General features: G+C 42.2%; 2 protein-coding genes and 1 long non-coding RNA gene across 4 annotated transcripts; 1 reads left to right on the forward strand and 2 right to left on the reverse strand.

The window, feature by feature from the left end:
• Positions 1 to 136: 136 nt before the first annotated feature.
• Positions 137 to 6486, reverse strand: cd36 (CD36 molecule (CD36 blood group)). Its single transcript, XM_067490267.1, has 12 exons — positions 6184 to 6486; positions 5650 to 5810; positions 5365 to 5509; positions 2517 to 2672; positions 2327 to 2418; positions 2200 to 2249; positions 2033 to 2102; positions 1586 to 1773; positions 1365 to 1483; positions 968 to 1041; positions 790 to 844; positions 137 to 699 (listed from the first exon to the last, which is right to left on the reverse strand). Exons 1-12 carry the CDS (start codon positions 6304 to 6306, stop codon positions 523 to 525), a joined length of 1410 nt encoding a protein of 469 aa, XP_067346368.1. The 5' UTR covers positions 6307 to 6486; the 3' UTR covers positions 137 to 522.
• Positions 2679 to 5358, reverse strand: LOC137106656 (uncharacterized). Its single transcript, XR_010911986.1, has 3 exons — positions 4399 to 5358; positions 3817 to 3870; positions 2679 to 3693 (listed from the first exon to the last, which is right to left on the reverse strand). It is a non-coding gene; the product is annotated as an uncharacterized lncRNA (long non-coding RNA).
• Positions 6487 to 9818: 3332 nt separating the features above from the next.
• gnai1 (guanine nucleotide binding protein (G protein), alpha inhibiting activity polypeptide 1) lies at positions 9819 to 27391 on the forward strand. 2 transcript variants are annotated; one of them, XM_067491125.1, is made up of 9 exons: positions 9819 to 10284; positions 18137 to 18179; positions 19672 to 19813; positions 20049 to 20206; positions 22329 to 22457; positions 24100 to 24229; positions 24433 to 24586; positions 25389 to 25616; positions 26058 to 27391. In XM_067491125.1, the coding sequence occupies exons 1-8, from the start codon at positions 10167 to 10169 to the stop codon at positions 25577 to 25579; spliced, it is 1065 nt and encodes a 354-aa protein (XP_067347226.1). In that variant the 5' UTR covers positions 9819 to 10166; the 3' UTR covers positions 25580 to 25616; positions 26058 to 27391. The 2 variants fall into 2 exon arrangements, with proteins under 2 accessions (XP_067347226.1, XP_067347227.1); XM_067491126.1 differs by lacking the exon at positions 9819 to 10284 and adding an exon at positions 13319 to 15575.
• The last annotated feature ends 456 nt before the right edge of the window (positions 27392 to 27847 follow it).

Here is a 27847-nt window from a genome sequence, read left to right on the forward strand (position 1 = left end):
TTTGTCTCAGCAGCAGCACAGCCTCAGCTATAGCAAAGACAGCGAGTGGGCTATAGAGTAGATAGAGGCTGATAGATTGGTGTAGAGTAAGAACAATCTAATCTGACTCTGGATGGGGCACACAGAGAAGCGTTCATACTTTTGGAGCTTTTATTCATTTTTAAGACAGTAGTTTGGCAAAGGATCAGAACATTTGCAAGAATATAATTCAAGTACATTTCTGATAAGGGATGTCAGACAAACCTATTCCTGGAGATCTAAAGGGCAACCTGACAGCTCAGAGGAGCCTTCACTTGATCCCTGATTGAGTAAATGTTACAGTGTTTGCAATTAAAATAATACTTGGCCAAGGATTTCAGCTCTTCAGCTTTACAAAAATCACAGTATTCCCCCCCCAGTATATAATAACACTACAATTACAAAAATGTGTAATGTAAGTCTATATCAAAAGATTTGATATCCCATAGCAGCTTATATGGACTGTGCTCTCTCACACACACACCACAGATACTTATGGCTCATTCACGCAACCTTGACTTGGTTATTGCTCCTCCTAATCACGCAATAGGAGATAAGACACAGGACAAAGATGGCCAACCCTGTGCCCAAAAGCGCTTTCTGTAATATGCCCAACATCTGGATACGGGAGATGAGCTCCTCCTTAAACATGTCTGCTGTTTCGTCATCCAATGCAGCCGTCTGGTAGCACACGAGAAGGAGAGGCTCATTAACATGCATCGCGACAACACACTTCATGACTGAGGGCTCCTTTTTTTTTTTGCATCTTACCTCGTTCAGCCAAACAAGAGGGAAAATGGTGTAATCCTTGACTTTTTTAAGCACCCTGCAGGAAAAGAGTTCACCCAATTAGCATACAGTGCACCACTCTGTTGTGTGGTAGATTAGTGTTGACCATGCAAATATGCATATTTCTACAAAACATGTTAAGAGGTGAAGCAAAACTTACGTGATGACCTTTGACGGCCCATACATCATATTCACTTGAATTCTCTTGGCAAACCTCAGGGTAAATCCAGTTGTCTGGTGGGAAAATACCACAAAACATTTAACATCCCCCATCCCTCCATTAGAGGACCCCCAGACTTTAAGAGACCCAGAATGACTACAAATGAGGCACCTTGTTGTTTTGGCTCTGACATTTTGTGCCCATGTCTGCTCATTTTGTGCAACTATTGAACAATATTTATGTGCTTTTAGTTATTTTTGTGTGTTTTAAGAGAATTAATCACGACACAAACAGAAGCCCAGATCAAGGGGACCCCAGGGGGGTCAAGGGGAGTCCATGCAAGCAACTCTTTCAATCGGGTGAAAAATCCCAATGATAAACATTTAGAAGTTCTTACAGGTTCTACATCCAAGAAGGTGTTATGGTGCACTTCGCTGGGATTGAGGCCCAGAACGTCCTCTCGCAAGGATGGACTACCGTAAAGGAAGTGGGGCAGAGAGATGTAGATAGGTCTTCCTGTTCAGATGATGAGGAGAAAACTTTGCTAAGGAGAATAATAAAGCAGTAGAAGAACCTTATGGGTGAAACTGTGATGCAGCAAACCAAAGGCAAACTGACCATCCTGACAGGAGCTGATATCCAAGACTCCAGCCATGGTGCAGTTCTTGGTGCTCTTAAAGTTTCTGCAGAAACAGCGGTTGTCCGGGTTGACTGTAGGGGAGGCCAGGGTGGATTGGAGGAGGGTGTAGCGGTACACCTCAATCCCTTTCAGATCCATGCTTTGCTCAAAACTAGCAGACACAGACCTAAGGACAAGCACAGCACACAGCTTCTTCAAGAATCTACCAACCACTGACTTCACCAATTTTTGGCTCTGCTGTGCAGCTTAATTCAGACAGACTCCAGTTCATGACTGTTGTTTTGCAACTGGGAAGTTCTGACCTCTAGTGGTAGCTGAGAGGAAGGTCTAAAAGGTCACGGTTCCCCTAGTGGCCCAGTAAAAATTGGCACATCACAGTAAAATTAGATCAGATGCTACTTCAAAATAAAACATTTCATCATCACCTGCAGATGTCTGATGAGAAGAAATACAGCGGCTTCTTCTTGTCTATGAAGGGAGCAAAGGAGGATGCATCTGAGAAAAAGAGCAGAAGAAATCAGGTCAGAATAGTTACTTGTCTTTGTGTAAGGCTGCAGAAATTTTGTAAGTGGGGTTCTGGCGTGAGCCCTACCCGTCCCGTTGATCATGTCGCAGTACGGGTCGTCCCAGAAATGTAAGCTCCTGTTAAGCAAAATTGGACGTGTCAGAGGAAATTTCACCGCTTTTTACTGAATCCAGGTTCAATGTGTCAGACTAACCTTTCTCCACGCCACCTATCAATGGTTGATACTTTTGAGATGTCATCCTTTCCACTGTAGACGTTGTAGTAGCCATCATAGGTACCATTGTACTGGGGGAAGTATTCATTTCGTAAACGAATAAAGTCGGGATTTGTGTGGTGTCACTGAGTTTGTGTGTGGGAGTGAAGCTGCGTTTGTCTTTACTTACAGGTGCAAAGAGGCCAACCGTCGCATTCAGGATTGGGTCTGAGTAACCCCACAGTAATTCCTTGACTGTACGGCGCTGGAACAAGGAGGCCTTGTTCTTATTTATCAGAGTTTCCAACACATGATGAAACACTTGTGGAACCATTGAATAGGCTCCCTGAAGAGAAGGAAAGCAACAACAGAAAAACCAACATCTTTACATTCGGAAAAGCCTTGGAAATAATAAACAATTAACTGGTGATGACTGGTGATCAGCTCTAAAAGGCAAAAGTGAGGTCCCACCACTACACGTGCGAAACTGCTGTGCACACAACAGCTAGCGTTGCTCGAGGAGATAAGCCAGAAAATGAGACTCTTTTATGGCTCTGGAGCTACACAATTACTGCCAAGCACGGGCTGTTTTCAGTATTGCTTACAGTTGAGCTTATCAAAGTTGGAGGAGAAAGCAGATACACTGCGACCATAAACAAAGATTGATGTTGTTAAATTATGATTTCCAAGCTGTTCATAATTTCCAGACAACAACGGTCATCACCATTTTAAGTACAGGTGTGGAAAAACATTTGGGTGAAACATGTTAGATGAGCGTGAGACAGAAAATCAAGAAAGATGCGGAAACGTAATCACGTCAGGGACAATAATAAAATGAGCTTTTGAGTTTTCTGGAGTCCATATTTGATTTCTCTTATGTGTGGATGAAACATGGTGTCACCAATGTCAGTGGGTATACGATCCATGCAATGGGCCCCAGGGCAGAGGCAGGACATGGGTCTGTGTCGTGTTTTTTGTTTCCCATCATTCTGAGGTAGCACGGCGTTTGCTTTTTGGAGCTTTGAAGTCTGTTTTTTGTCATTTCGTGTCTATTTGTGAAACGTTCGTGCCTGTTTTATGGATTTTTGCTGCTCTTTCGGACAGTTAGGTCGTTTTTGAGTAATTTTACATTGTTCTGTGCTTGTTGTGTGCTCTATCTCTTTGAGGTCACTTTGTGTCTATGACTGAACTGTATCAAACAAAGAAATACAGTAAGTAGGCCGCAGTGAGTTCAGAGGCCTGGCCGGTTCAGCAGCCCTTCCATGGGTACATCCCCTGCCTCCATGCCAGTTTCAGCTACAGTGACGAGAAGGCTTCAGATTCATGGATCTGTGGAGGTGCCCTGCCTCTTAATCTGAAATAGTAACCTGGACCACAAAATAAAACATAAGAATGTTTTAAATATTAATGAATAATAATATAACGACAGTTATATAATGTTTAAACTGTTCCGTTTGTCTGCTTTGTTGCTGCTTTATAGCTGCAATTACCTTGAACTCTGCCCAGAGATTTGCTGCCTACAGCTGCTGTCTGCCCACGTCTACCTGAGTGATAACAAGCAATAGGTCAGTGTGTTTAAATGTCCAGGCCGACTTTATGTCTTTAGTGACACTGCAACAATTATTGTCTTGTCTGTATTTTTAATCCTCAAAAGTCACTTGACACATTTTCCTCTTTAGAAACAACACTGATTTATTTAATGCTAGGAAATGTGTTGGGCTGCACTCCTCTGTAATGCATCTGGTGAAATTCCTAATATGCATTTGTCAAAGAAATGCACAGCAATTAGCTCGCTGCATTAGCTTTTATTGTCAGGTTGGTGCTATTTTCAAAGATAGTTGGCAGCCAACCACAGCAGCGCATCGGGAAAGTATTCACAGAGCTTAACTTTTTCCACATTTTGTATGTTACAGCCTTATTCCAGAATGGATCAAATTTCGAAAATGAAAAAAGAAAACAAAATCACATGAACATAAGTATTCACCACCTTTGCTTAATACTTTGTTGAAGCACCTTTAGCAGCAATTACAGCCTCATGCCTTTTTCAGTATGATGCTACAAGCTTGACTCACCTATTTTCGGGCAGTTTCTCCCAGTCTTCTTTGCAGCACATCAGGTCGGATAGGGAGCATCGATGCACAGCCATTTTCAGATCTCAGATCAGAGGTTTTCGTGAAGGATGTCTCTGTACCTTGCTGCATTCTTCCTTCCCTTGATCCTGACTAGGCTCCCAGTTCCTGCCACTGAATAACATCCCTACAGCGTGATGCTGCCATCATCGTGCTTTCTGAGGGATGCTATTGGCCAGGTGGTGAGCGGTGCCTGGTTTCCTCCAGACATGACATTTAACATTCATGCCACAGAGTTCACTGACTTTCACATCGTCAGTGTGGGATGTTGTTTGTAGAATTTTGGTGAAAATAATAAATTTGACCCATTTTTGAATAAGGCTGTAAAATAACAAAGTGTGGACAAAGTTAATTGCTTTGAATACTTTCTGGATGCACTGTATATCCATCTATCCATTAGCTTTCCCCACCCCTCCTGTTTAGAGTCGTAGGGGGCTGGAGCGTATCCCAGCTCTTAGTGGGTGAGCAGCAGAGGGAGCAAATGCTAACTCCACACAGAAAGGCCAGGGACCTTTTAGGTGTTAGGTGTGAGGTCCACCACTGAGCTGCATATGCATAAATAGGATTTTAAATAGATACCTGCTGTATGGGTTATTTTTTATATGATATATTATTATATAAGTTAGACACTGCTACTGTACAATACCAGCTCCCTACAGTTCTCTCACAAACAATGCACAGGGTGGGAAATTCTTTGTGTGCTTTTTCTGTCCCATAAAACTTTGGAAAGTGAGGGAAGATCAATATGCAGTTTAATCAAACAACCGGCCACAGCAGATCACAAGCCAGAAAGGTTGGGAACTACCGCCACGAGAGGTGTTTGCAGACCACAGCAGCCACCACAGGACGACACAGCTTTACAGAGAGACAAGTCAGGAATCACCGCAAAGTGGGGTGACACTCACTTACAGCCACAGCCAGATTGAGGGAGGTGACATTATCGTCCTCTGTTCCCACCGACATGGATGGCTCAAAGATGGCGCCATTAGGCAGCAGGAAGGAGACAGTATGATTGGGGTTGAATGTGATGTTCTCTTTGGGAAGATATCTGATCCTGTAAGAGGATAGAGCTCATGAAACCAGGGGGAAAAGAACACATTGCACATTGTACATCATCATATTAAAGGGACAAAGTGCTGATTGAGCAAGTGAACAGTTCAGAAAGGCATAAAGAAGCACACAACTCTCTCTTACTTATATGTGTAGGGTCCTTTCTCCACCACCACCGGACGTGCGCCGTACTGCAAAACCTCTATGGGGTTTTTCAAGTCAAAGAGCCACAACTGCCTGTACACAAATGCCCCTGTAGACACCCAGTTGTCATAAGCTGTTGTTCCCTGCTCAATGACAGCTTCCTAAACCCCACAGAAACACAGACAGTCTATTTTTAACAGATCCTCAAGATTATGTGCCAGCAGGCCAGTTGCCCTGCTGGCACATGAAAAAAAGGTGGATGTTCTGCTGAGATATAGTTTACACAGTTTCGGCTTTTCTCCACAGTATCTCTAAAAAAAAAAAAAAAACACATCGCAGATGCTGATGTCTTTTGATGGATGAAGACAAGACACACTTGGCATTCTGCACAGATTCTTGTTTACCAGTTGAATTCAAACAGACGCACGCCTCCATGCCCATCGTTTCTCCTGATTCACCTTGATCATTCCCGTACACATTCACACACTCTGTCACTCCCTATTCTCCAACTCGGGGTGAAACTCAGCACCATACCTTCTCCACAGTCCCCTGAATGATGCTGTTCCCCACCGGGATGAGGATGCCTCCCAGGATGGCCACCGCCACCCCAAACACAGCCCCGGCGATCAGCCCACACCTTATGTTGCAGCAGCCCATGGTGGTGTGCGTCTCCCTCCGTACGACCGTCTGCCTGTCTGGCAGCCTGTTCTCCTTCTGTCTCTGTGTTTGTGGTGTGTGCTAGTGTGCGTGCAGCTTGTGTGTGTTTGTGTCCCGGCTGAGGCGGCAGCAGTACAGGCAGGCTGTACCATCAGAAGGAGCTGACAGAGCAACAGAGGCCAGATAAAGGTACAGACGCCTCTGGCAAACACCCAGGGACCTATTATAAAATGACAAATAAGGTTTAAGGTTCAGCTAAGTGTGCCCCACCCCACCCCCCAAAAAAAGATATCAGAAAACATTATCTGACCAGGTGATAAGTGCTGCGATGGGCCAAGGAGAAAGGTTGCAGCAAGAGTTGGCACACAGAGAATTAGTGCCCAGAATAAAGCACATATCTGGTCTGAGAGTTTGTTTTGTTTTATTCCGTTTGCTAAATTCTAACACAGACAGGATGCAGCACACGCTCTTGAACTCTCCTTCAAGAGGCTTTATCAGAGTGTGAGACACTGTGGACATCCAGTGACCTGGTGATGACACTCTGCATCAAGATTTTATACTTTCCTGTTCTGTAAATTCGCTATCTGTGAATATGTGTGTGTGTGTTTAATGTAATTTCAGCTCGTCTTCTGCCTTGGTGCACAGCTCACAGGCTTACAAATGTAAAAGGAGGAACACATAAATGATTAAGCATGTTCTCGTTGAGCAGAGGCCATTTTAAAAGGCTTATCTGTGTTTGTGGTTGTGTAGTTTCATGGGGGGAGATTGAAGTGTATTGCTTTATAGCAGAAAAGATACGTTTGCTCGTGCTTATCTTGAGCCATTATAGTGATATGAATGATATCAGTGCTGGTCGTTTTTTGGAATTCGACCAACACCTGTATAACGATGATTGGGAACATGCACGTGTCATGAACCATCACCGTATAATTTGGGGTCAGTGTTATTAAATTGGATTGTTTCCAAATGCTGTATTATTTACTTCTTCAAAAAAAGAATAAATGCAAAGTTTTTCTTGCTGCTGCATAAGCCAAGACTAGAGGAACATGGTGTCATAGTACAGGCCCAAGGTCCAAAATCCTGGATCCCACACTTCCCACAATGCAACAGAATCTATTGTATCACTTTGATCACGTCCACAACAACATGAGATCACTAGAGGTGACCTTCCCAAAGACAAACAGGAGGCAATACACAACACTGTGTACTCTCAGTGCTGATGGTTAAAAACTGTTAATACCGTGCAGCCCTGTGCAGCCATGTGTTGGGATGTGACGTGTTATTACCACTGGAGGGCAGCACCTTTCCCTCATGATCTCACGGCCTGCGTAGTGCATGAGGCCTGACTGACTGGTGGATGCACCTTTAACACCATTTCTGATAATAATGTTTATTTCAGTATGTCTTTTGTTTATTTTGTTATATTTTTGTGAGTCTGTTTCACATCCTTCTAAAACTAAGTGCAATTTGGTGTCTGATAATGCACCTACAACAGGAGAGAAAGTCAATTCTCCAAGAGGACCGTACTGAACGTCCTCACGCTCCCTTTGCAGAAGCAGCAGATCAGCTTTCACTATTTGGCATCTTTTTAAATCATTTACTGCCATCGAATAAAAAAGAACTTGTCAAAAATTGTGGCTTCTATCTTTTGTGGTTTATTTACATTTCATGTGTGGTTTAAGTTGAACAGATGGATTCAGATTAATGCATGAACATGAAAACTAGGAACAGTGTCCTTTTCAAAGAACATGAATGCAGTCCGTGTCTGTGGTATTTTCTGTGTTAGATAAAATTACATAACCATTTTTTGCCCTGGCAATACACCCTCTGGTTTGTCGTTATCTCAAACCCAGAGGTGACGCAGGGAAACCTCCAACGAGCACAGGGTTATAATGGAAAGGTCAGCAGCACAAATTTGCATGCACTTCCAAAAAGTCACATTTGAAATGAAAATTGTGAGGACAAGGCAGGGAGGTGATGTTCATACTGCAGGGATTTTTGTGGAAATTGTTGAACTGAAACCCACCAACCTTCAGACCAACTCAGAACAAATATTTCTCTATATCTCAGAAATGTAAATTTAAACCCCTCATTAGATAAATACATTTTTTATTTTAGTTCAATTTAATTTAGTTAGTTTATTGTATTTAAAAATAAAAGTCACCGTCTATAATGAAAAAAAAGTGTGAGCTTTTATTCAAGTGACAGGGAGTAAAGTTAATTGTGCTGATATTAACTACAGCGAGAAGTATGTAAATATACGAGAAGGAGTTTCCTGTTTGGGCGGTTACCTTCAAAATAAAAGCGTCCGAATTATACATTGTTTGATTTTGAATTGTCACACACAACAACAACCAAAAAAATGATGTAATTCATTGAAACTGATACACAATAAACAACTGTGTTGCTGCATATAAAAGGCTACTGGGACAGTCAGGCAGAGCTTCACTTTAGCAGGAGTCAAACAATCTCTGATTGAATATGAAATACCAGCCGTCCAGGGCAACTACACTTTACAGGTCGGATATTATAAGAAAGAAATGGGACAACAACATGTGCATTGTGCATGTTAGTCTTAAATTTGAATTTTTACTCTGTTATTAGTATGTTCGATATGACACACAGCAGATATGTAACAGAAAATGATGTCTCTTTGTTTTCTGTCACATGTAACAGCAGAACTGCATCTTTGCTTTTCACTGCTGGGATATTCGTAATAATGTATAAATTAATGCATTAATGTTTGTGGCCTAGCTACCATTCTGGGATTTTACATAGTTTTGGTGCTTTGGGGTCAAAGATTTGCAGTTCTATGATAATGTTTTAGCTACTGCAGATGCTTAGATTCCTCTCCAACACCAGCAAGTAGGTAGGTCCCAAATTCATTCTGCAGCATGACACTGGTTCCAAACCCATAAAGAACAACAAGAAGCTCTGCAGCTGATGGTTTGCCCCGGACGGAGCCCCACATAAGAACTGTGGCAAATTCTCTAAGCTGATTGGAACGACATAAATCCTGCTGAGTACTTTGGGTATCCACTGTAGAGCAGTTTGAAAGGAAAAGGACGGTCACACAATTATTAATTTGATATGGATTTTTTTTTAGTTTTCTGCAGAAACAATTGCTTTTTTTAAGCAACTAAAACCCGCATACTCAACAGGCAAATCTTGGTTTGAATCTGACTGAAAAGCATTTAATTTAGTCAGAATTCTTAACAAAATGTCAATCTAACCTGATCCAGCGTTCTAATAGTGTGGACAATTTTCTGTGACAGAAAGAGAGCAAGCATGTTTAATCCAACCTTTTTGGACCCATCATAAATCCACTGTAATAATAATAAGAAGAATATGTTTCATATTGTTATGTATAGGTCAGTTATTAAGTTTTGTTTTGTTTTTTTAATTTGGGGTCCGTGAGCATTTATTATTTATACACCTTTATTGTGAAGAGCCAGAGCGGAAACACGGTCGGTGCTGTCGTTCGCAGGGCGCCGCGCCGCCGTTTCTCCAGTCGTGGCTGCACGTACGATACTAACAGTCGGCGGCTGCAACGAATGGAGGCGAACGGGTGGGAGAGACATCGCCACGGAACTATTTGTCTGTCAAAATCGCTCCCTTTCAGATGCGAGGAGGATCTTTAAACCAAATATATTTCAGCGTGTAGAAGAAACGCTACACTTTTTTTTGTAATTAGACGAACCGCTTCCTGATTTTTAACTCCACGAACAGATCGATCGCCTGTCATTTAAAGGAAAAGGGCGTGTGTGCGGGGCGAAGGCGGTTTTAACTATTCATTGTTTGTATATATGGTATTTTAGATATTTTTGTACACCATCTGGGTCTGAGGGACACAGTCGAGGATGGGATGCACCCTGAGCACGGAGGACAAGGCGGCGGTGGAGCGCAGTAAAATGATCGACAGGAATCTGCGGGACGACGGGGAGAAGGCAGCCAGGGAGGTCAAGCTGCTCCTGCTCGGTAAGGGCGAACTTCGCCGTGTGTTCGCTCACAGCCCTGTTAGCCAAGAGGAAACGGGGATGGTAAAAAAAGAGGGGGGTGGCGGGGAGACACACCCAGCAAAAAACGAAAAGCACATTACTGTTGGTTAACGGGTTGGTGTTAGGTGGTGTCAGCCGTGTTGGGTGAAGTGTTACGGAGTTTCAATTCCGCATCGCTAGCACACTCCCCGTCCGTGCTGCGTTCACTTAAGCGTCAACTGTGGTCAGTAAATGCAACATAACGTTATTTGCACTTGACCAAATTGTAACAACATAAGAGAAGCTTGGGTTTTATTGTAGGTAGAATCCATTTGATTAAAATTGTGTTGCCAGATTTGCAAACATAGCAAGTTTTTTTTCTCTCTCTCTTCTTCTTTTTTTTTTCCCCTGCTGATTGGCATCAGATTCATTCAGCCATATCTGTGGAGCGTTTGTATTCACTAAACCCTTTCAACAATGGCACATTTCCTCTGGTCTGCTCCAGTGCAGTGCAGGGAGGAAAGGCCCGTGACTCATTGGGGACCCAGGCCTGACTAAATGTTACTAAAAACTTTACTTTTGTCCAGTCATGTAAAGCCTCAGTCCCAGAGTGCTGAAGAGATTTGGTTCGTACTAATTGTAGTGTTCTGTGTTTGAAGGCCAGACTGTCTTTCTCTAAAATTCAGAAATGAGATACTTACAGAGATGCTACTTGAAAAGTGCACGTTGCGCAACAAAGGCAGGACAGTTTAGTAAAGTGGCAAATATGAAGTCAGACTTGACCAGAAACCACATAAACATGAGTAAGTAGGAATTAGGAGCCATGTCAACAAGCTGTCGTGAGAGAGTTGCTTCATGACCCTTTACTCTAAGCAGTGGCTGATTTTGTTCACCAAAATACAATCTTGTTTAGGGAGCCTTTAAGAATCCACCAATATAATGATCTATGATTGTAAAGCTATGTATCTTTATGGATTCTGCCACCAGTGTGTATTACAAATGGATTGGTTCACCCATAGAAGCCGGTTTACCTTATTATTTCTTGCAATTATTTCATTTCCCCACGCCTTCTTCTATTATAGGAGTCGGCCGTGTGTAAATTAATGGCTTTGGTAACACGTGGGGGAGAGCAAAGCTTATAAATGAAGACCCTAGGTGAGAAAGCTTTCCATCAGCCAGTTAGGTGGCTCGCTTTGGGAATGTTGACATGCACACACATGCTATGTGAGCTACCAGAACACACAGTCTAAAGCCAATAGCAGTAGCAGGCAGGCACCTGACAGAAGGCACAGAATAAGAGCTGTGGACAGAGCAAGACAAACAAAAGCTTGTTGTGCTCTTTGCACTACGCAGGAACAAGTTTTCTCAGTGGCAGGTTGGATTTGAAAAGAACATGATCTGTAGGTCTCTTGGGAGAAAAAAAAAAAAAAAGACAGTTAGTGTTGTTATGCTTGATTTTCTTCCTGTTTTCTCTCGTAATTCCTCAGGTGCTTGCAGGCCAGATGGGGCTTGTTGATTGAAAGTGATCAAGTTAGGTCAAGTTTCTGCTATGCTGCCCCAGGCTTGGTCGCGTAGCTGTTAGTGTGGTGATAGTGGCGTTGGCAGCTCGTGTGGCCCCACGTGTGGCCACTTTGGCACCTTTTCCTACGGTTTTGTGTTTGATCCTTTCAGAGCCGTAGCCAGGTAACACACTCGGCCTCTTCGGGTTACTGCCCGAGGTGACACCTGACAGAAGGCTGCGATGCCAGGAGAAAGGAAAGGAGGGCCTGTAAGATGAGAACGTTGCTAATGACTCAAGCATTAAAAATTAAAAAGCTCCAATGTGGAAAAGCTCGAGGCCGGATTTGGGAGTTTGAGTTGTTTACCTTGGAGATAAACAGTTGTTGATGTGCAAGCAATTCTGGAGTATACGTTCCTCTAAACACAGTCTAAACTCAAGGAAACGTGGCTTGATGGTAAAAGGCTGGGAGGTCTGTAGGGGTGTGCTATAGGCTACTGGAAGAGTCTTTCTTGGTCTTCTCCCTGAGGTGACCCTCACCTCAGTGCCCAGATGTTTGTGGACACAACTTCTGGGGATTTGGTGAGTGGCACCTTCGTGCGATGACCACTCGGTTTTCAAGCGCGTTCTTAAACTGTAATCGCAGTCTTTGGTGCGCTCTCTGTCACTGGCATGAAACCTTTTCGCCGATGGAAACCAGAAGAATGACCAATGACTGGAACCTTTGTGAGTCTGTATGTCCAGCTCTCAGTTCCCAAACCCGTCTGTTTATAAAGAGGGGATGTGATTGTTTTTGTGAACACTAAACTTATTTCTCCGTTAGCTCCCAGCCTTTATTTGACTTTCATTTTATTTCCATCATCCCTAGGATCCAATTATCCTACTATTCATATCTACATGCTAAAATAGATTACAATTTCCTCAGCCTAATTAGTCTTTCTATAGCTGTCGAGCAACTGTGGGCAGGTTTTATTAATAATGCATAGACTTTTTTTCTAACTTTTCTCACTGTTCCCTCTTTTTTACTATTATGTAACCAGCATTGCCAAACATGTAATGCAGCATGACTCTGATACTCATCCTGGAGATGGGGTAATTGTGGGGAGGGGGGGGGGCTCTCAAAAAACACAGACAAATCAGACAACTTAAATTGTGGACATTATTTTATCGCTGCAGGCATCGTTAGACATCTCTGTGAGAAGTTAAGTCTGTGCCAGTGTGTGTGTGTGTGTGTGAGAGAGAGAATCTTTTAGCTATCGATCTGCTTGTTGGCACATCAATCCCTGAGATTTAATGTGGTCATTTCCCCTGGTGGGTAGCGCAGCTTGACGGCTCTTGGAATCCTTCGTGGTTGACTCATACTTGCATCCCCCCTGGAGAGAGAGTGACAGAAAAGAAAAAAAGAGGAACTGCATAGTTAGTGAGAGGAAGAATAAATCATAAAGTGAAAATGACTTTGAATGAAGAGAGACTGTAAAAGAGGAAGAGGGATGTATACAGCTGAATAATGGTGGGATACTGAGGGAGGGACAGAGAGAGGGGAGTTATGTTGGGGCCCATGCTGTTAATGTGGCATCACTAATGTGGTTAGCACATTGTGCCAAACTTCTTAAGCCCTCCTCAAGTCCTTGGGCTGTGCACACAGGATTGGCTGGGCTGACAGCCTTTCCCCCCACAAACCTCCTCACCTACTCAGAGTTGTCTTCATGCCATTGATTTGAGCGAAAAAAGAAAAGAAAAGAATCTTTACTAACATTAATTGTTGTTAGCATGCATACACATGTTGCTCATTCTCCAAGAGAATAAGCAGAGACACATGGTTAAATCTGTAAACGGAGAAGGGGCCAAAAATGGTAGCTGTTTTAATCACATTATCTACACGCTGCCATTGTTCTGATACATTGTTCGCCCCTTGCTGCCGTCGCATTGAGGGGAAGATGAAGAGAACCAGAGGGAGTGCCAAGAGGAAAGATGGTGGATAGAAACAACTCTGTTCTCTGTGGAGAAAGAAGTGGAAAAGAACGGGGGAAAAAGTGCTTCATCAGGGCTAAGCTCGGATTTTCCTAAAATAGTTTGAACCGCTAGAAACAGAAACCAGCTGCTCCAGTGGTTTAGGCTGTGGGGCTGTTTTGGAGGGGGCGTATCAAAGCTGTGGGTGTGTAACATGAGTCTGCACGGGGAGCAATAGGTCAGTTCTGTGTAACCCTTAAAGGTCTGGTTTGTGTGTGCGTGAGGGTCAAAATCAGGACAAGTCTTTGTATTGTTTTGTTCAGGCATCGGAAGCTTTGACTAGAGCCACACTATGATATCACTGGTGTGCAGACACAGTCACACTGACTATAATACAGAGTTGGACGGTATGGTATTGATGCAGTTTGAACCAATGGAACGCTTGAAATTAGTAGGCAGCTCATTTACAGGAAGTTCTGAATTCAAAACTGTAGGTGTAGCTGCCACAGTTTACCTCTAGTTATTTTCACAATTACTGTATTTTTATGAAATGATTCACTAAAAGTAACTTTTTATTTTGTCTTTTTCATACATGGTGATCACAAGTAACTGAACAGCTCACACAAATGTCTTTGAAATCAGCAGTCGTTGTTTATTCAGAGTTTCTCTGGGCCAAGTATGGAGTTTCCTTATTTCTTAAATAATTTGGAAAAAATAGGGATGGGACAAAAAAGTTATTTTTTATGTTTGTGAGATGTAATCGATAAGCTGCCACCAAGAACCGATTTTCCTTAAGCGTATAACTGCTAGTAAGGAACAAAAACAGTTCAGAGATGCGGCATCTTGTTTGCACCCACCTTGGTTGAAACGGACAAAACTAAGATGATCTTTAAAGAAAACACGATCTGGAAAAAACTTGAATAGCTGGCAACACAACTAACATGCGTTAACTCTCTCACAATCGTCCCGGTGTGACTGAGAAAACAAAGAACACATTTTAACAGCAGCCTTGACTTACACAGGTGTTTATGTAAGATCCAAACAGCCAGTCAGAAATGAGCTGCCCTCACCTGCGAAAGGTGGACTTCAGGGTCTACAGGTTACAGGACAATCACAGTTCATTTGTTGATAGGAGTGAAAGCTTACCTTTTCCCATGTGGAGCAAAACGTGAGAACACTGCGGCTCATGTGGCAGAAGTGTTGGTCGTCAACAGAAATGTAGGTTTTAAAAAAGCTGTATATCCCACACAGTTCTCTGTAAACACATCGAAGTTAAAGCTCAGACTCAATGTACAAGTTCACAGAAAACAAGTGAAATGTACTAGTACAGATGTGCCCATGTGTTCCTCTTCTCTAAATGCAGGACATGTTGGTCAGATCATTTTTCAGGTTTATGGCTGGTTTATAGCTATCTGTGCTTCTAATGGGCTAACTTCATAAAACCAATGTACTTTGATTATGTACATTATCCAACGACTGGATTCTGAAGGGTTGTAGTTTTTCTTAAGGTATCGTGATGTATTCATTGTTCATTTGTTAAAGTTAAAAACCTGACCTGAATAATTTTCTTGTATTTCATAGAGTTGTAATTATATCAATGTTTATGTAATGAGAGTCAACGGCTATCAGCTCGTCCCTCAACAGAACATGTTCAGCACGTTGATTTGGCCCTTCCTGCCGCAACCCTCCCATTATTATGGGAGTGTCCCCCCCCCACTGTTCAAAACACATCTGAACCACAGACTGCAAGGCTACAAGATGATGCTTAAGTTAGCAGGAGTATGATACACCCAGCCGTCCCTCATTCCACTTGGTGCAGCTCTGCTTTGCACAGCACTTCACAGGTATGTGTTGTTTTAAAATTGAACTAAATTAGAACTCTACAAAACCTCATGTTGTAACTTGTTCAAAGGAAGAAAATATCCTCATGCCTCATATTGCACTTAAATTTAGCAGCTGAGCATCATTTCTTTTTAATGAAACACTGGAAATCTTTAATGTCATGTTGACCATGTCCTAAATGGAAACTGCAGAGCAAATTATGTGTTTGGTAATCTGCTGCAACTCTACCAGAGGTTGAATTAATGTTGATGTAATTCAGGAAAAAGACAGGGGTTCGATGCCCCAGAGCCACCCCTTCTGCCCGGGCCTGGTCTGAGGCTTATCATTTCTCATCTTAAATGTTACTTCTCCGATTTAGTGTAAACGATACGAAAACGACAAGAAAAATGTGCGTTTTGTTCGGTGTGTATAAGAAGTAAAACGATTAAGTAAATCTTTTATTTCTCCGATTGTTTAATCACAAAATAATTCTAAGGTGACATTTGTTTGTATGTTTTATGTCGGCCAGATATATATTCCCTTCACAATCACATACAATTTAAAAAAAAAGCAGCGTTCAAGAATCAAAAATAATTTTGTATTCTTTATTCTCAGTTAAATTAATGAATTGTTAACAAAATTGTGTTTTCTGCTCAGAACATCAAAAGTGTACTTTTTTTAATTTTAGCAAGCTAAGGTGTAGAAACCTTAGCTTGCTAAAAAAAAAAGGACCGAGGGTTTCAGGACCGGAAACCACACAGAAGTCACATTACTAACAGTTAGGTAAAATTTCTCTTTTTAAGGAGCTTAAATGGAAGCTTACTTTCAGTGTGAGCTCAGAGCTTGGCCCAAGTGGATTTTCATGCATTCCACAATGAGAGGCACTGCGCCGATATGTCAAGTGTGTGTGGCGTGGTCGAAATGGCTCTTGGGCAGGCCTGAAGGGTGCAACTGTGCCAGCTCACCAGCCGGCCGAGCCTGGTGAAGCAGCGTAGTGTATGTGTGTGTCTGTGTGCAAGTCCTTCAGGGATTCACAACTGAGAGTTTGGCCTCAGAGCACAGGGAGCTGCCTCTTTACCAACGCCACGGTCCTCTGGGCCATAGCAGCACCAAAGGTGGCACATAATTAAAATAATGTGCCCTCAGGCTAATATCATCCAGGTATACAGAGGGTCAGGGTCCCGGGGCTGTGCAATGTAGAGAAGTTTGTTGGAATTCAGACACATACCACTACATCAGGATGCACATATATTTATTTATTTATTTATTGTGTGTTATACCTTCCTTTATTCATGAATTTCTTTATTTATGTAATGATCAGGGGAAACTGTTGTCCATTGCAGGAAGTGACGTGTCTTGTTTTGTTTCGTTTTTTCAACATCGAGGAAAGCGGAACTAGATTACGCAGATGATTTGTTTTGCAAGACTAAACCCTGTTGTCTTTGTGACACTATCACAAGGTAACAGATAGTGTCAGCAGAGACGAGAAAGTTTCACACTATGATTCTACTTCCCCTTTGTTCGGTGTCTGAAGACTTAGACAGACTAGAGACAACCTGGGGGTTTTCGCTCAGGGAATAACAACATCATTGGAAAAACTTCCCCCAGGCAGAGGAGCCTACGTCAGTGACAACCAGCCAATATCCTCTGCTATTACCAAGTCACCACTACTGTAACACGAGGACACAGAGTGCACATTAGGAGATCTAATGTCGTTCATGGTAATACCCATTAGAGCGTAAGAGTTCGGATGAATGTGGTTTATGACGACACCGCAGCTGGTTTTGATTGGTAAAGCAACATTTTTAATAAAAGGGCATTTCCAAGTGACTCGTTATGGAGAGCATCACGTACAGTGGAGGAAAGAGCAAAAAGGGATACATCACAACCACAAAGCCTCCTCAGGTGACTTCGGCCTCACACTAGACATGTCCTGAATGTAACGAGAGCAGTTGCCATGGCATTGTGATGAGCAAAAGGATGTGCCGACAGTCTGACTCCCTTTATGGCCTCCTCCTTCCCCTTCAGTCCCTTTATCATAGCACTGTCTCATCAGTGTAATTAGTTGTCAGTGCGGAGTGGCTTCCCATCCTGAAGTGACAAGCTATGTTTTGGCAACGTCAGTAATGATGTGTGTGTGTGTGTGTGTGTGTGGTTTTGTTGTTTTTTGTTTTTTTTTTATATATATATTTTTATTAACGACTACAAAACACACTTTCCTCATACAATGCTACAAGAAGCTACATCATTTTACTGAGCAGAGTGGCATTAATTGATCCATTTATTATTCTGGAAATGGCCCAGGCTCAGGCCAAAGCAAAGATTTAAAAGCTCCTTTTAACTTTATGACTCGAGACGCACGCACTTTTGTTTCTCACTTCTTTTGCTGGAGGTGGTTCTACTTGGGTTTCATTTTCACGGTTCCTCGTCCTGTCTCATTACATCACTGTTGTTTAACACACAGACGAAGGAAGTGAGCTAAAAGACACAAGGGTTAAAAATGGAACAGGTGACATTGCCTTGAAATATTTATGCTCTCTAATACATTTTTAATAAAAAAAAATTTTCCATCTCTCCTTTCTAGGTGCTGGTGAATCGGGAAAAAGTACAATTGTCAAGCAGATGAAGTGAGTTCATTTTCCTGCTGCTGCTGCTGCAACTAATTCTACACCCTGAACAACGAAAAAACCTTTTTTTTTTTTTTCCATCTCCCTGTGTATGAACAATGTCTTTTCTTATCAGATATGCATAATGGCACCGCACTAGTTATTGTGGAAGAGTATTCATTTTCCACAACACAAACAGTGTCAAACACCAATCATGCTTTTATTGTATCACTCTGGGCGATATTCCACTTTGCGAATCCAAGTACAAACAGACACCCTGCATCGTAGATCATGAGGCAACCCCGCAGAATCCATTAGTGTGCACACAGCCAGCCTATACATTATCCGTATGCTGTGTGCGCTGTATTTCATAGACACTTTATGGGTATAACCATCAATCAGCATACGTACACATGTCAGAAGTGCAGCGTTTGTACATTTTTAATCAGCATTTCTGGTATGATTTTACTTCCTTACGTAAATCAAATGGTGCTTAAATGAGAGAGAGACACAGAGGTGTCTGATCTAAGTGATTTATTTACTGCATGGGCTTGGGGCTGAAAGGCACTACATAAGGGAGAAGATGGAAATTACTGAGAGGTGGAGTAATTGTTGGATACTGTGCTTATTGTGAGATTTAACAGTAAATAAAATTAAATTATGGTAATCTTTTCCCTTAAATACTGAACTGCTTCGAAAGGTCAAATAAGCAACAAATTCTTCTTGTACATTGCTGGCGTCAACTCGTGCAATTGTTCAGGGCAACTTACAGTGAGCAGCCAGAAATTAAGAGCATAGGGATCAGACCTGTAGTGGTTTGGCAGTTTATCGGCAGGAAAAAAATCCAATCTGTAAAATTTAGCAGGCTCTATTAGCAGAATTCACAATGCTGTTTTCATGAGTGTGTCATCACCTTAGAATGAGCATTTTATATCTACATCGTGTTTCTACCTTAGCCCAGAAAGGACAAACCAAACACTGGCTTTAGAGGGAAAAGTTGCATTTTCAAGTTGAATAGGATCTCAAACTTTTCTTGCCGGCCTGTTGACATGACTATTGTCTGTCTGTTGTCTGACTGCTGACATACTCGCAGTGGGAACAAATTTAAGAAATATAGATACACTGAAAATCTTCTAGGCTGCAATAAAAACCTCTGTATCCAGTGTACTATTCACATTTTAGTACACTTACCCACTGTTCTTCCCCACTTATCGTGGCTCCTTCAGACTAAAAATATTCAAGTGGAGCTTCTTGTCACTGACATTTGCGGTCATGGCCAATGTGGCTCTTAACAGACACTGTAGCTTCTCTCATGCTTGGTGCTACTAAATCTTACACACTGCACCTTTTCAAAAAGATTAAATGAGAGCTAATAACCTTTTTCCAAAGAAAATGAGGAGGAGACGTTCTGTAAAGTTTGGTCACTGTCGTTCACTGCTGAACGTTTTTTTTTTTTTTTGCAGTGCAGGTAAGTGGTTCAACTACTGACCAGTGTTTCCCCACCTTTCCGCAGGATCATCCACGAGGCAGGCTATTCGGAAGAAGAATGCAAGCAGTACAAGGCTGTGGTCTACAGCAACACTATCCAGTCCATCATCGCCATTATCAGAGCCATGGGGCGCCTCAAGATCGACTTTGGTGATGCTGCAAGAGCTGTGAGTGCCACTAATGAAACGCTGTTGATTCAGAGTAGAAATCTAAATAGGTTTGGGAAAACAAGCCTAACTGATGTGACGTTATGATCGTGTAGAAGCAGAATGAATAATTTTGGTTGCTTGATCAGCCACTGGCTCTAAAACGTCCTTTTAACCCTGTGACTGGCGTTTCACTTTGGTGGCCGACTTTGATGGTGGATTTATGATGCTGACACCCCCCTGACTCTTCCTCCAGGACGATGCACGGCAGCTCTTCGTGCTGGCTGGCTCCGCAGAGGAAGGCTTCATGACGACAGAGCTGGCTGGTGTCATTAAGCGACTGTGGAAGGACGGGGGCGTTCAAGCCTGCTTCAGTCGGTCCCGCGAATATCAGCTCAACGACTCGGCTGCATAGTGAGTCATAAACACAAACACGTAAACAGCAGGGTTCGCCATAATTGTGAGTCACGCACAGGAAAGACTCAATGGTCCTAAACACACCAATTGATGTCAGCATTTTAGTGACAAAGACTCTCAAATCAGAAGACCAGAAGCCAACGTTAGTGCTGGTGCACAAGTCAGCTGCCATATATAGCCAAATACAAGTTGTCCCAGCTCTCAACTAAGCTCAGGGAGCAGAAAGCTACAGTGCCGTGCATCTGTCTTGACTTTTAGACTGTCAATATTTGTCCTCCTCTGCCAAGCCTAAAACGCAGTGGCTGGGGAATGACTGTTCAATCTTTAACCCCACACCTTAAAAAGCGAAAGCAAAATTACAGAAATGCTGAGAAAACTTTCTGTTCCCCTCCAGAGTGTTGTATTATCACACATACTGTGTAAGTGCCCTTAGCACTAAAACAGATGCTGTCATCACAAGGAGTTTGTCTGGGAGAAAAAGCCACTTGCTTTGTTTTGTTACCGTAGAACAAACATGAGTGGTGACAGTGGAACTGCAGTTGTCGACCATTTTCTATTTGGTTCCTCTAACTCTGCAGGCTTTTCGTGCATAGGAAACTCCAAACTAAACCTTGGGTATTTTTATCTTATTTAATACCCTGGAGGACAAACAGGGGGTTTGTTTAATTGAAGGGGAGATTTCTGATGTTTGTCTTCTAGAAACTCGACGTCTCTAATCTCTTTTCCCTGTATTTTATCAGCAATAACCTTGATGTGTTGATGTTGGTCATAATGCATCCAGAGGTGTAGGTTTGTGTGTGATAACCTGTAGAGTAAGAAATGATGTTTGTAAGAAGAGTTCAGGTCAGCAGGGAAGTGATTTTAAATGTCAGCTATGGTTAGGAATTAATTTTAGAAAGTTGAAATCAGCATGTCACATGTAGGAATTTCAAAATTTGCGTGATTGATGCAACAAAAAGAATTGATAAACCAGTCTGCCATTATTTTTAGATGAGGCTGTACCACTCTGCTAAATGCATTTTCACTCATGTGGTACGTTGGTTTTTTTGGGGTTTTGTTCGTTTTCTTCCGAAATTCTTGTGTATTTTTTGCCAATTTTGCAAAGAAACACTTTTATTTAAAAACTATTATTGGATTGTCCAAAAAAAGTTTTTTTTAAGTCAGTCAATGAATTGATGAACTTATTGCACTTGTTCGCCTGAGAAATGCAAATGCAGCAATCTGAAAATTGCCATCATTTCGACACTGATGTCAACACATGCAAGAGTAGACTTTTCCTTCACGTTTACCTAAGAGGTTAAGGAAAGCAGCCTTGCCAGCAAGTAAGAAAGTATGAAAGACTGAAAAGAGGAGAAGCTTTAGTTTCATTTAGTCCACTAGATCTACTGAAGGTATTTTCAGGTGATGGACATTCTTTTTAAAAACATTTTGGACACTGTAGAGAAGATGCAGAGATGGAAAGTAGACGTTGGCCTTAAAGAGTATTCCAGCCTGCCCCAGCTGGGAGTTTTCACAATGTGGGACAGCAGCCTTGACAGATCGTCACTCCATTCCAGGGTTGACTCTCAGAGTTTCCAATTCAGCTGCGAATCCCTGGACTGTGGGAGGGACGCAGCGGGAATCCACCAAACACGGGGAAACAATGCATATTCACCACTGAAAAAAAAACCACGGTGCCGATTAAAACCTCGGAGCTTGTTTGCTGACAGGCAGCAGATCTAACCGCTAAGCCATTATGTCTAAATGTAACACGGCCAAAATTTTCATCTTAGCCCAAACTTTATACCACTGACAATATGAAAAGAATCCCCTAACCCTAATGTTAAAGCATGTGGAACATATGCTGTGCAGACTGAGCAGCAGAACTCTCTGCCACAGTTATTCAACCCCAATGTATCACGACTTGCTTACAGTCGGGAAACACAGAAAGCAACTTAGTTTATCGCAGATTGTGACTTGTTTGTTCTTCTGAAAGTTATACACTTGACCTTGATACTTCTGACACAGTTTCTCTCACTTCCTCCACATCCAGCTCTCTTTCTCAATCCCTTTTCTGCTCTCACTCTCTGTCTTTTGTTTTTTGTCCCCTAACGTCTTTTCCTTTGTGTCCTCCGCTCAGCTACCTGAACGATTTGGACAGGATATCCCAGGCCACCTACATCCCAACTCAGCAGGATGTCCTGAGGACTCGGGTCAAAACCACGGGCATAGTGGAGACGCACTTCACATTCAAGGACCTGCACTTCAAGTGAGAATTTCTTCACTGTAACAGCTGGCTCGGTCACAAAAGTCTTTGACACAGAGGCTTAATTAGCTCACCTTCCTGTTAATGATTCACGCACCAATAGAAATTCCCTTTGTGCATGTACAGCTGTTAGTTGTGACACAGTGTGTGATGGTGTCGCGCACACATCAGCAATGACTTAGTTGGGGCAATGTGTGAAAAAGCACAGGAAGTGAAGGCAGTAGGCCTGATGATGTCAAGATACCAGAAGTTTGGTAGGCAGTGGCCCTGTTGTTGAAATTATTACCAATAGTCCAAAAACAGAAGTGAGAAGCTCCATGTTTATACACACACACACACACACACACACACTTCTTGTTCCCTGGAGTTTCATACAGCAGCTTAAATAAAGTCTTGATGACTGTCCATCACAGTCACTGATGTATATTTCTACACATTACACAGTAGTTTACACACAGAATTACACAGTAGTGTCTGCTCAGTTATCTCATAGTATTTTTCTTATGATTCCAGCAGTTAATGACTAACCTTTTAGCTGCGAAGGTAAACAGAACAAAGGGGGACTGACCTGTTGAGCAAGAATGTTCTTTCGCGTTTCGACAAGTTTAATGTTTTTATTTCGCTCATTTGCAGTTGCTAACGTGCATTTGGGTCTGTGTTGTACCTTTTTATTATTATGACTTTATTTTAAACACTTGCCCTGTGGGGTCTGATTTGAAAAGGCCCATTATTTATAATGGCCTTCAGTGTGAGAAAAGTACACGGATATAAATCATGTCTGAATGTATGACAACTCACGCCACTGTATTCTTTTTCTCAGAACACATGGTGCAAATCAACAAGCAGTAAAATCACCTACTAGATGCCACTGAGCAAATACTGTAGTGAATAAAGTGCAAAAGCTACAAGTCTGTTCCTCTTCTGCCATTGCACTTGGACGACACAATACTGGAAAACAAACTGACAATGTGAAAATGTTTTCATTGTAAATTGTGATATGTAAAATACAGGAACTGTCACCAGGTGACTTGAGATATTAGTCTTTTCCAGATAGATGAATAACTCTGTGGACTAATCCTGCTAGAATGACTGGAGTAATGTTTGCAGTTGAAACACATTTAACCTACATTCATCCCTCTCTCCGATGTGGGGTCGGGGAAAGGCGTCGGCCGACCGGAGAGCATGGGGACTATAGAGTTAACGTTGTATTTGCTTCTCACATTTATCCTGTGTATTTATGATGCTCACAGACACATTCATTAGTCGGAACCTTAAGAAAATGAAAACCATGCAAGTTTTCTTTACTGTCAAGCAGAAGAGTTAATGGCCTTACTTGACATTGCACGTCATGCACTGGGGGGAGCTCATTGTGCATGCACTCATCGCAGTGACGTTGCTGACTCAGAATATTGTGCAGTTCTACATTTCACAGTTAATGTGTGCACAGTGGTGTGGCGTTTCCTGCACAGCCCACCATTTCTTTTAAATTAACACACCATTTCTGTTTACTGCCAGAAGAGCAGAGCAGCCACAGTGACTACTCCGGATATTTATTGATGCATTTATGTTTCATATGCACCGCTTGCATTTTATTGTGTCGTATGCTAGGGAACATGCTCACATTTGACTTTTTTCTTCCGTACAGAATGTTTGATGTCGGCGGTCAGCGATCCGAGAGAAAGAAGTGGATCCATTGCTTTGAGGGTGTGACTGCCATCATTTTCTGTGTGGCCCTCAGTGATTATGACCTGGTGCTGGCTGAGGATGAGGAGATGGTGAGTGGTTCAGCTATTGACTTACAGAGAACCATAATAGCAGGCACTCTGTGTTCACACAAAGAGTGATCTTTGTCACTAAGATGAAATGGGGTCTGTTCAAGAGGTTTTTTTGTTTTTGCTTTTTCACGTTTATGGATCAACTGACACACAACTCTCAGTGTGACACACAGTGACCGCCGTTCTCTTCCTTTTTGCCTCAGAACCGAATGCATGAGAGCATGAAGCTGTTCGACAGCATCTGCAACAACAAGTGGTTCACAGACACCTCCATCATCCTCTTCCTCAACAAGAAGGACCTGTTTGAGGAGAAGATCAAGAAGAGTCCTCTCACCATCTGCTACCCAGAATATGCTGGTGAGGTCGGAAGCAATTCATGGAAAATGTTCCAACAGTAGGAGAAGTTAGTTTATATGAAAAAATAAGCAAAGGTCATTAAAGGTGCATTACAGATGACAAAGTTATAAGACAAACAGTGCAAACAAAAACACATTCAAAATATAAAGAAATAGAAAAAAGCTAATTTAAAGTTAAAAACATTGTGTACAAAGAATTTGAGTTTATTTTACTTTGACAACATGTCGTTGCTCTTATTGTTTGTGAACTGCGACAGCTGCATCTATTGTAGCAATGCTCCACCATCAGCAGGAGACAATTGGTGTCATTTTAGGTAAAAGTAATGCGAAGGCTTTATCCCACTTATATTAGTAAAACGGAATAAAAGAGTAAAATAAGAGCATTTAGAATGTTCGTGTTGTTGGTACTGACTACTAACATTCTGGTATTGTGACATTCATAGAAACAACGTTTTAAATTGTGACCTATTTTTTCTATATTTTACGTTTATAATTGAGGCCTATTTTTTTACCTTTATGCTAAGCTAAGCTAACAGACTGCTGGCTGTAGCTTTATATCTGCTGTTCAGACATGAGTTGTATCTGTTTTCCCATATAACTCTGCAAGAAAGCAAACAAGTCAATGTTTTCCTAAAATGGTGGGTTACACCTTTAAGCTGATGGACGGAATTTTTCACACAGCTCGGCTCCGCTTGCACGGTTAGCAGGATGAAACCTCGCCGTATCACTCAGTGCTCAAATAATACAGATGTGCTATTTCAGTGCCTTTTCTTACATAGCGACTTCCTCTTTTTCGTTTCCAGGCTCCAACACATACGAGGAAGCAGCTGCCTACATCCAGTGTCAATTTGAGGACCTGAACAAGAGGAAGGACACCAAAGAAATTTACACCCACTTCACCTGCGCCACAGACACCAAGAATGTGCAGTTTGTGTTTGATGCCGTCACTGACGTCATCATCAAGAACAACCTGAAAGACTGTGGACTCTTCTGAGCATAAGAGCAATGACGACGACGACCCTTTTTTTGTGGTAAGGAACAGCCTGAGTTCAGCTCCTTTTTGTGGGGTCTACACATGGTGGGTGTGGGCTCTGAATGTGCGTTCACCGTAGCACCAGGATGCTGTCGGAGGTGCTGAGCAAAATGCAAGGGCCTGGATTCAGTGGCTCCATGCAACTGGCCTTTCTTTTGAATGCGTTTAACGAATCCACTTCATGGTTTGTTTCTAAAGATGAAGCAGCCGGAATTATGGAAGAGCTGAAATTGATCACACAGATGCAGCATAATCCATCATAATTAGTTGTGTAATTTAATGGTGGAAATTGGAGCCTTGAATTATCAGAGGCTTAAATACGTGTTCTGCCCCATTGAGATGTTAGACAAGTGATAGTAGCAAGGTCGAGCTCTGCGGAACCTTTCTGACAAAAGACATGTCCCTTCCTTCATGTCTCTCTGTTCTCTTCTGTCCTCAGGCAGTGGAGCCAGATTATTGTGCATCTTTGGCGGCGAAGATGAGAAGAGTTGGAGGATCAGTCACAGACCAGTGCTGTACTATACGCCACTTTTAACAGCTTTATTTATGTTTTTGTCTTGGAACATTTTTAACTAGCGTTATGACATTTGTGTAGGATGTTTGTTTCATTGTAAAAACGTCACAGTAAACCTTCACACTTTGTTGTTGTTGTTTTTTTGGTTTTTGGTCCTTTTTTTTTTTTTCTTCCTTTTGTTTTAAATTTGTGAGACCAAGATCACATTTTTTCTGTTGTTTCTACCGCGCTCTCTCTCTCTCTCTCTCTCTCTCTCTCTCTCTCTCTCTGTCTCTCTATCGCTCTCTCTCTCTCTCTGGAAAAGGAAACTTTGCTGTTGGTGGAAATGCTCCTTTTCTTCCTTCCCTACAACCCAAAAGGGAAGAAGAGGGGTAAAACTTTGAGTTCAGTTTGTTGGTACTTGTGCCTTCGCATGCCTTTTACTGCGGTCGTAGTCCCAATGCTTGTTCTGTTGCCTGCTGAATTGTTCTGAACATAAAGAGATTAACTGTTTTCATATGTTAGTGTCTCTGCTATCTTGTATGTACACACCACTGAGCTATCGGGAAGAGGGGGATTTCCCACTGCTTTTAAAGGTACATGGGTCTCCATGGTGACCAACATGTAGCCTCCACAATCCCTTACCCTCTACCCTCCACCCGCCATGACAGTGGAAGGCCTTCCTGGCTCATCACACAGTACAATACTGAGATGTATATTGTTACATTTACCCCAAAACTCTGGGGTTCTGGTTTTTAAACGGTGTATAAAGTATCCATTTTCCCAGCTATTCGGAAAATGGTTTGTTGAGGCATCGAGCTTATAGTACATTCGAGTGATAAAAGTACAAAGACCAGAATAGGCACATTTTTCTGTATATTTAATGTACTTGGAGGAGAGTATGTGGAGTTTTGGGGGTTTAAGGAGAGAAAAACTGAACCAGATAAATGATGGTTACAAAGGCAAGGTTGAGGTCTGAAATATGTTATGACTCAGATGCCATTCTTGGATCCTACCTAAGGAGGATTTAAGCGTAGAGACGCTTGCATGGGGACCCACGGAGCCTTTCATTTAGGTTATGACGACCACGGTGGTCAAGGAAACTTGGTCTTCTACTACTACTAATCAGTACTACTTTGCCAAGAGGAATGATGATAATGATGATCTGTTCATGTAAAGAAGCTGCCACAACTGTCAATGTATGTGTGTGCTCTCCGCCAGGGGAGAAACTTTGTAGACTCATCTCCCTTATTTTGCTAATAAAAACCATTTACAAACAGGTTGGACTTGCTGTGTCATTCTACGTAGATCGTCAGCGGTTAATGAAGCATTTTGGTACTAATAAAAGCTCATTCAGAGCTCTATTAGTCACCTGCTTTAGCACATGCCACGACATAGACGGATGTGTTTCATCTTGATAACCTTGAATCTTGCCTTTAAATGACTCCTGCCTCATGCTCTCCTGATGTCAGAGAAATTCAATGACTGCTGGGAGCATTTCCTCTTAACTATGATTAAAGATTACGTGTTTCATCTATCGTGCAACTCAAATGTAAAAATTCACTTGAGATGCTTCTAGAAGTAGGTCATGCGCCCGGTGACAGACTGTGGCACTTTGCATTCTTGTGAAGTTGAGCTTGCCACTCAGAGCAGGTCCTTTTATTACTCTATGCATTTCTTGAAAGAGGGATTCCTTGTTATCCCCGAACACGAAAGTCCCACGTGGGCAGTGGGGT

This window comes from Channa argus, chromosome 21, assembly GCF_033026475.1.
Source record: "Channa argus isolate prfri chromosome 21, Channa argus male v1.0, whole genome shotgun sequence".
NCBI lineage: Eukaryota > Metazoa > Chordata > Actinopteri > Anabantiformes > Channidae > Channa > Channa argus.

Excerpts from the sequence above, each read along its gene's own strand:
- gnai1 (XM_067491125.1), top strand. The coding sequence starts at position 10,167 with ATGGGATGCACCCTGAGCACGGAGGACAAGGCGGCGGTGGAGCGCAGT. Across the intron at positions 10,285-18,136 it reads GGTCAAGCTGCTCCTGCTCG|GTGCTGGTGAATCGGGAAAA; the intron begins GTAAGGGCGAAC and ends TCTCCTTTCTAG. Across the intron at positions 22,458-24,099 it reads TTCAAGGACCTGCACTTCAA|AATGTTTGATGTCGGCGGTC; the intron begins GTGAGAATTTCT and ends TCTTCCGTACAG.
- cd36 (XM_067490267.1), bottom strand. The coding sequence starts at position 6,306 with ATGGGCTGCTGCAACATAAGGTGTGGGCTGATCGCCGGGGCTGTGTTT. Across the intron at positions 5,510-5,649 it reads AAAGGACCCTACACATATAA|GATCAGATATCTTCCCAAAG; the intron begins GTAAGAGAGAGT and ends ATCCTCTTACAG. Across the intron at positions 845-967 it reads GGGCCGTCAAAGGTCATCAC|GGTGCTTAAAAAAGTCAAGG; the intron begins GTAAGTTTTGCT and ends CTTTTCCTGCAG.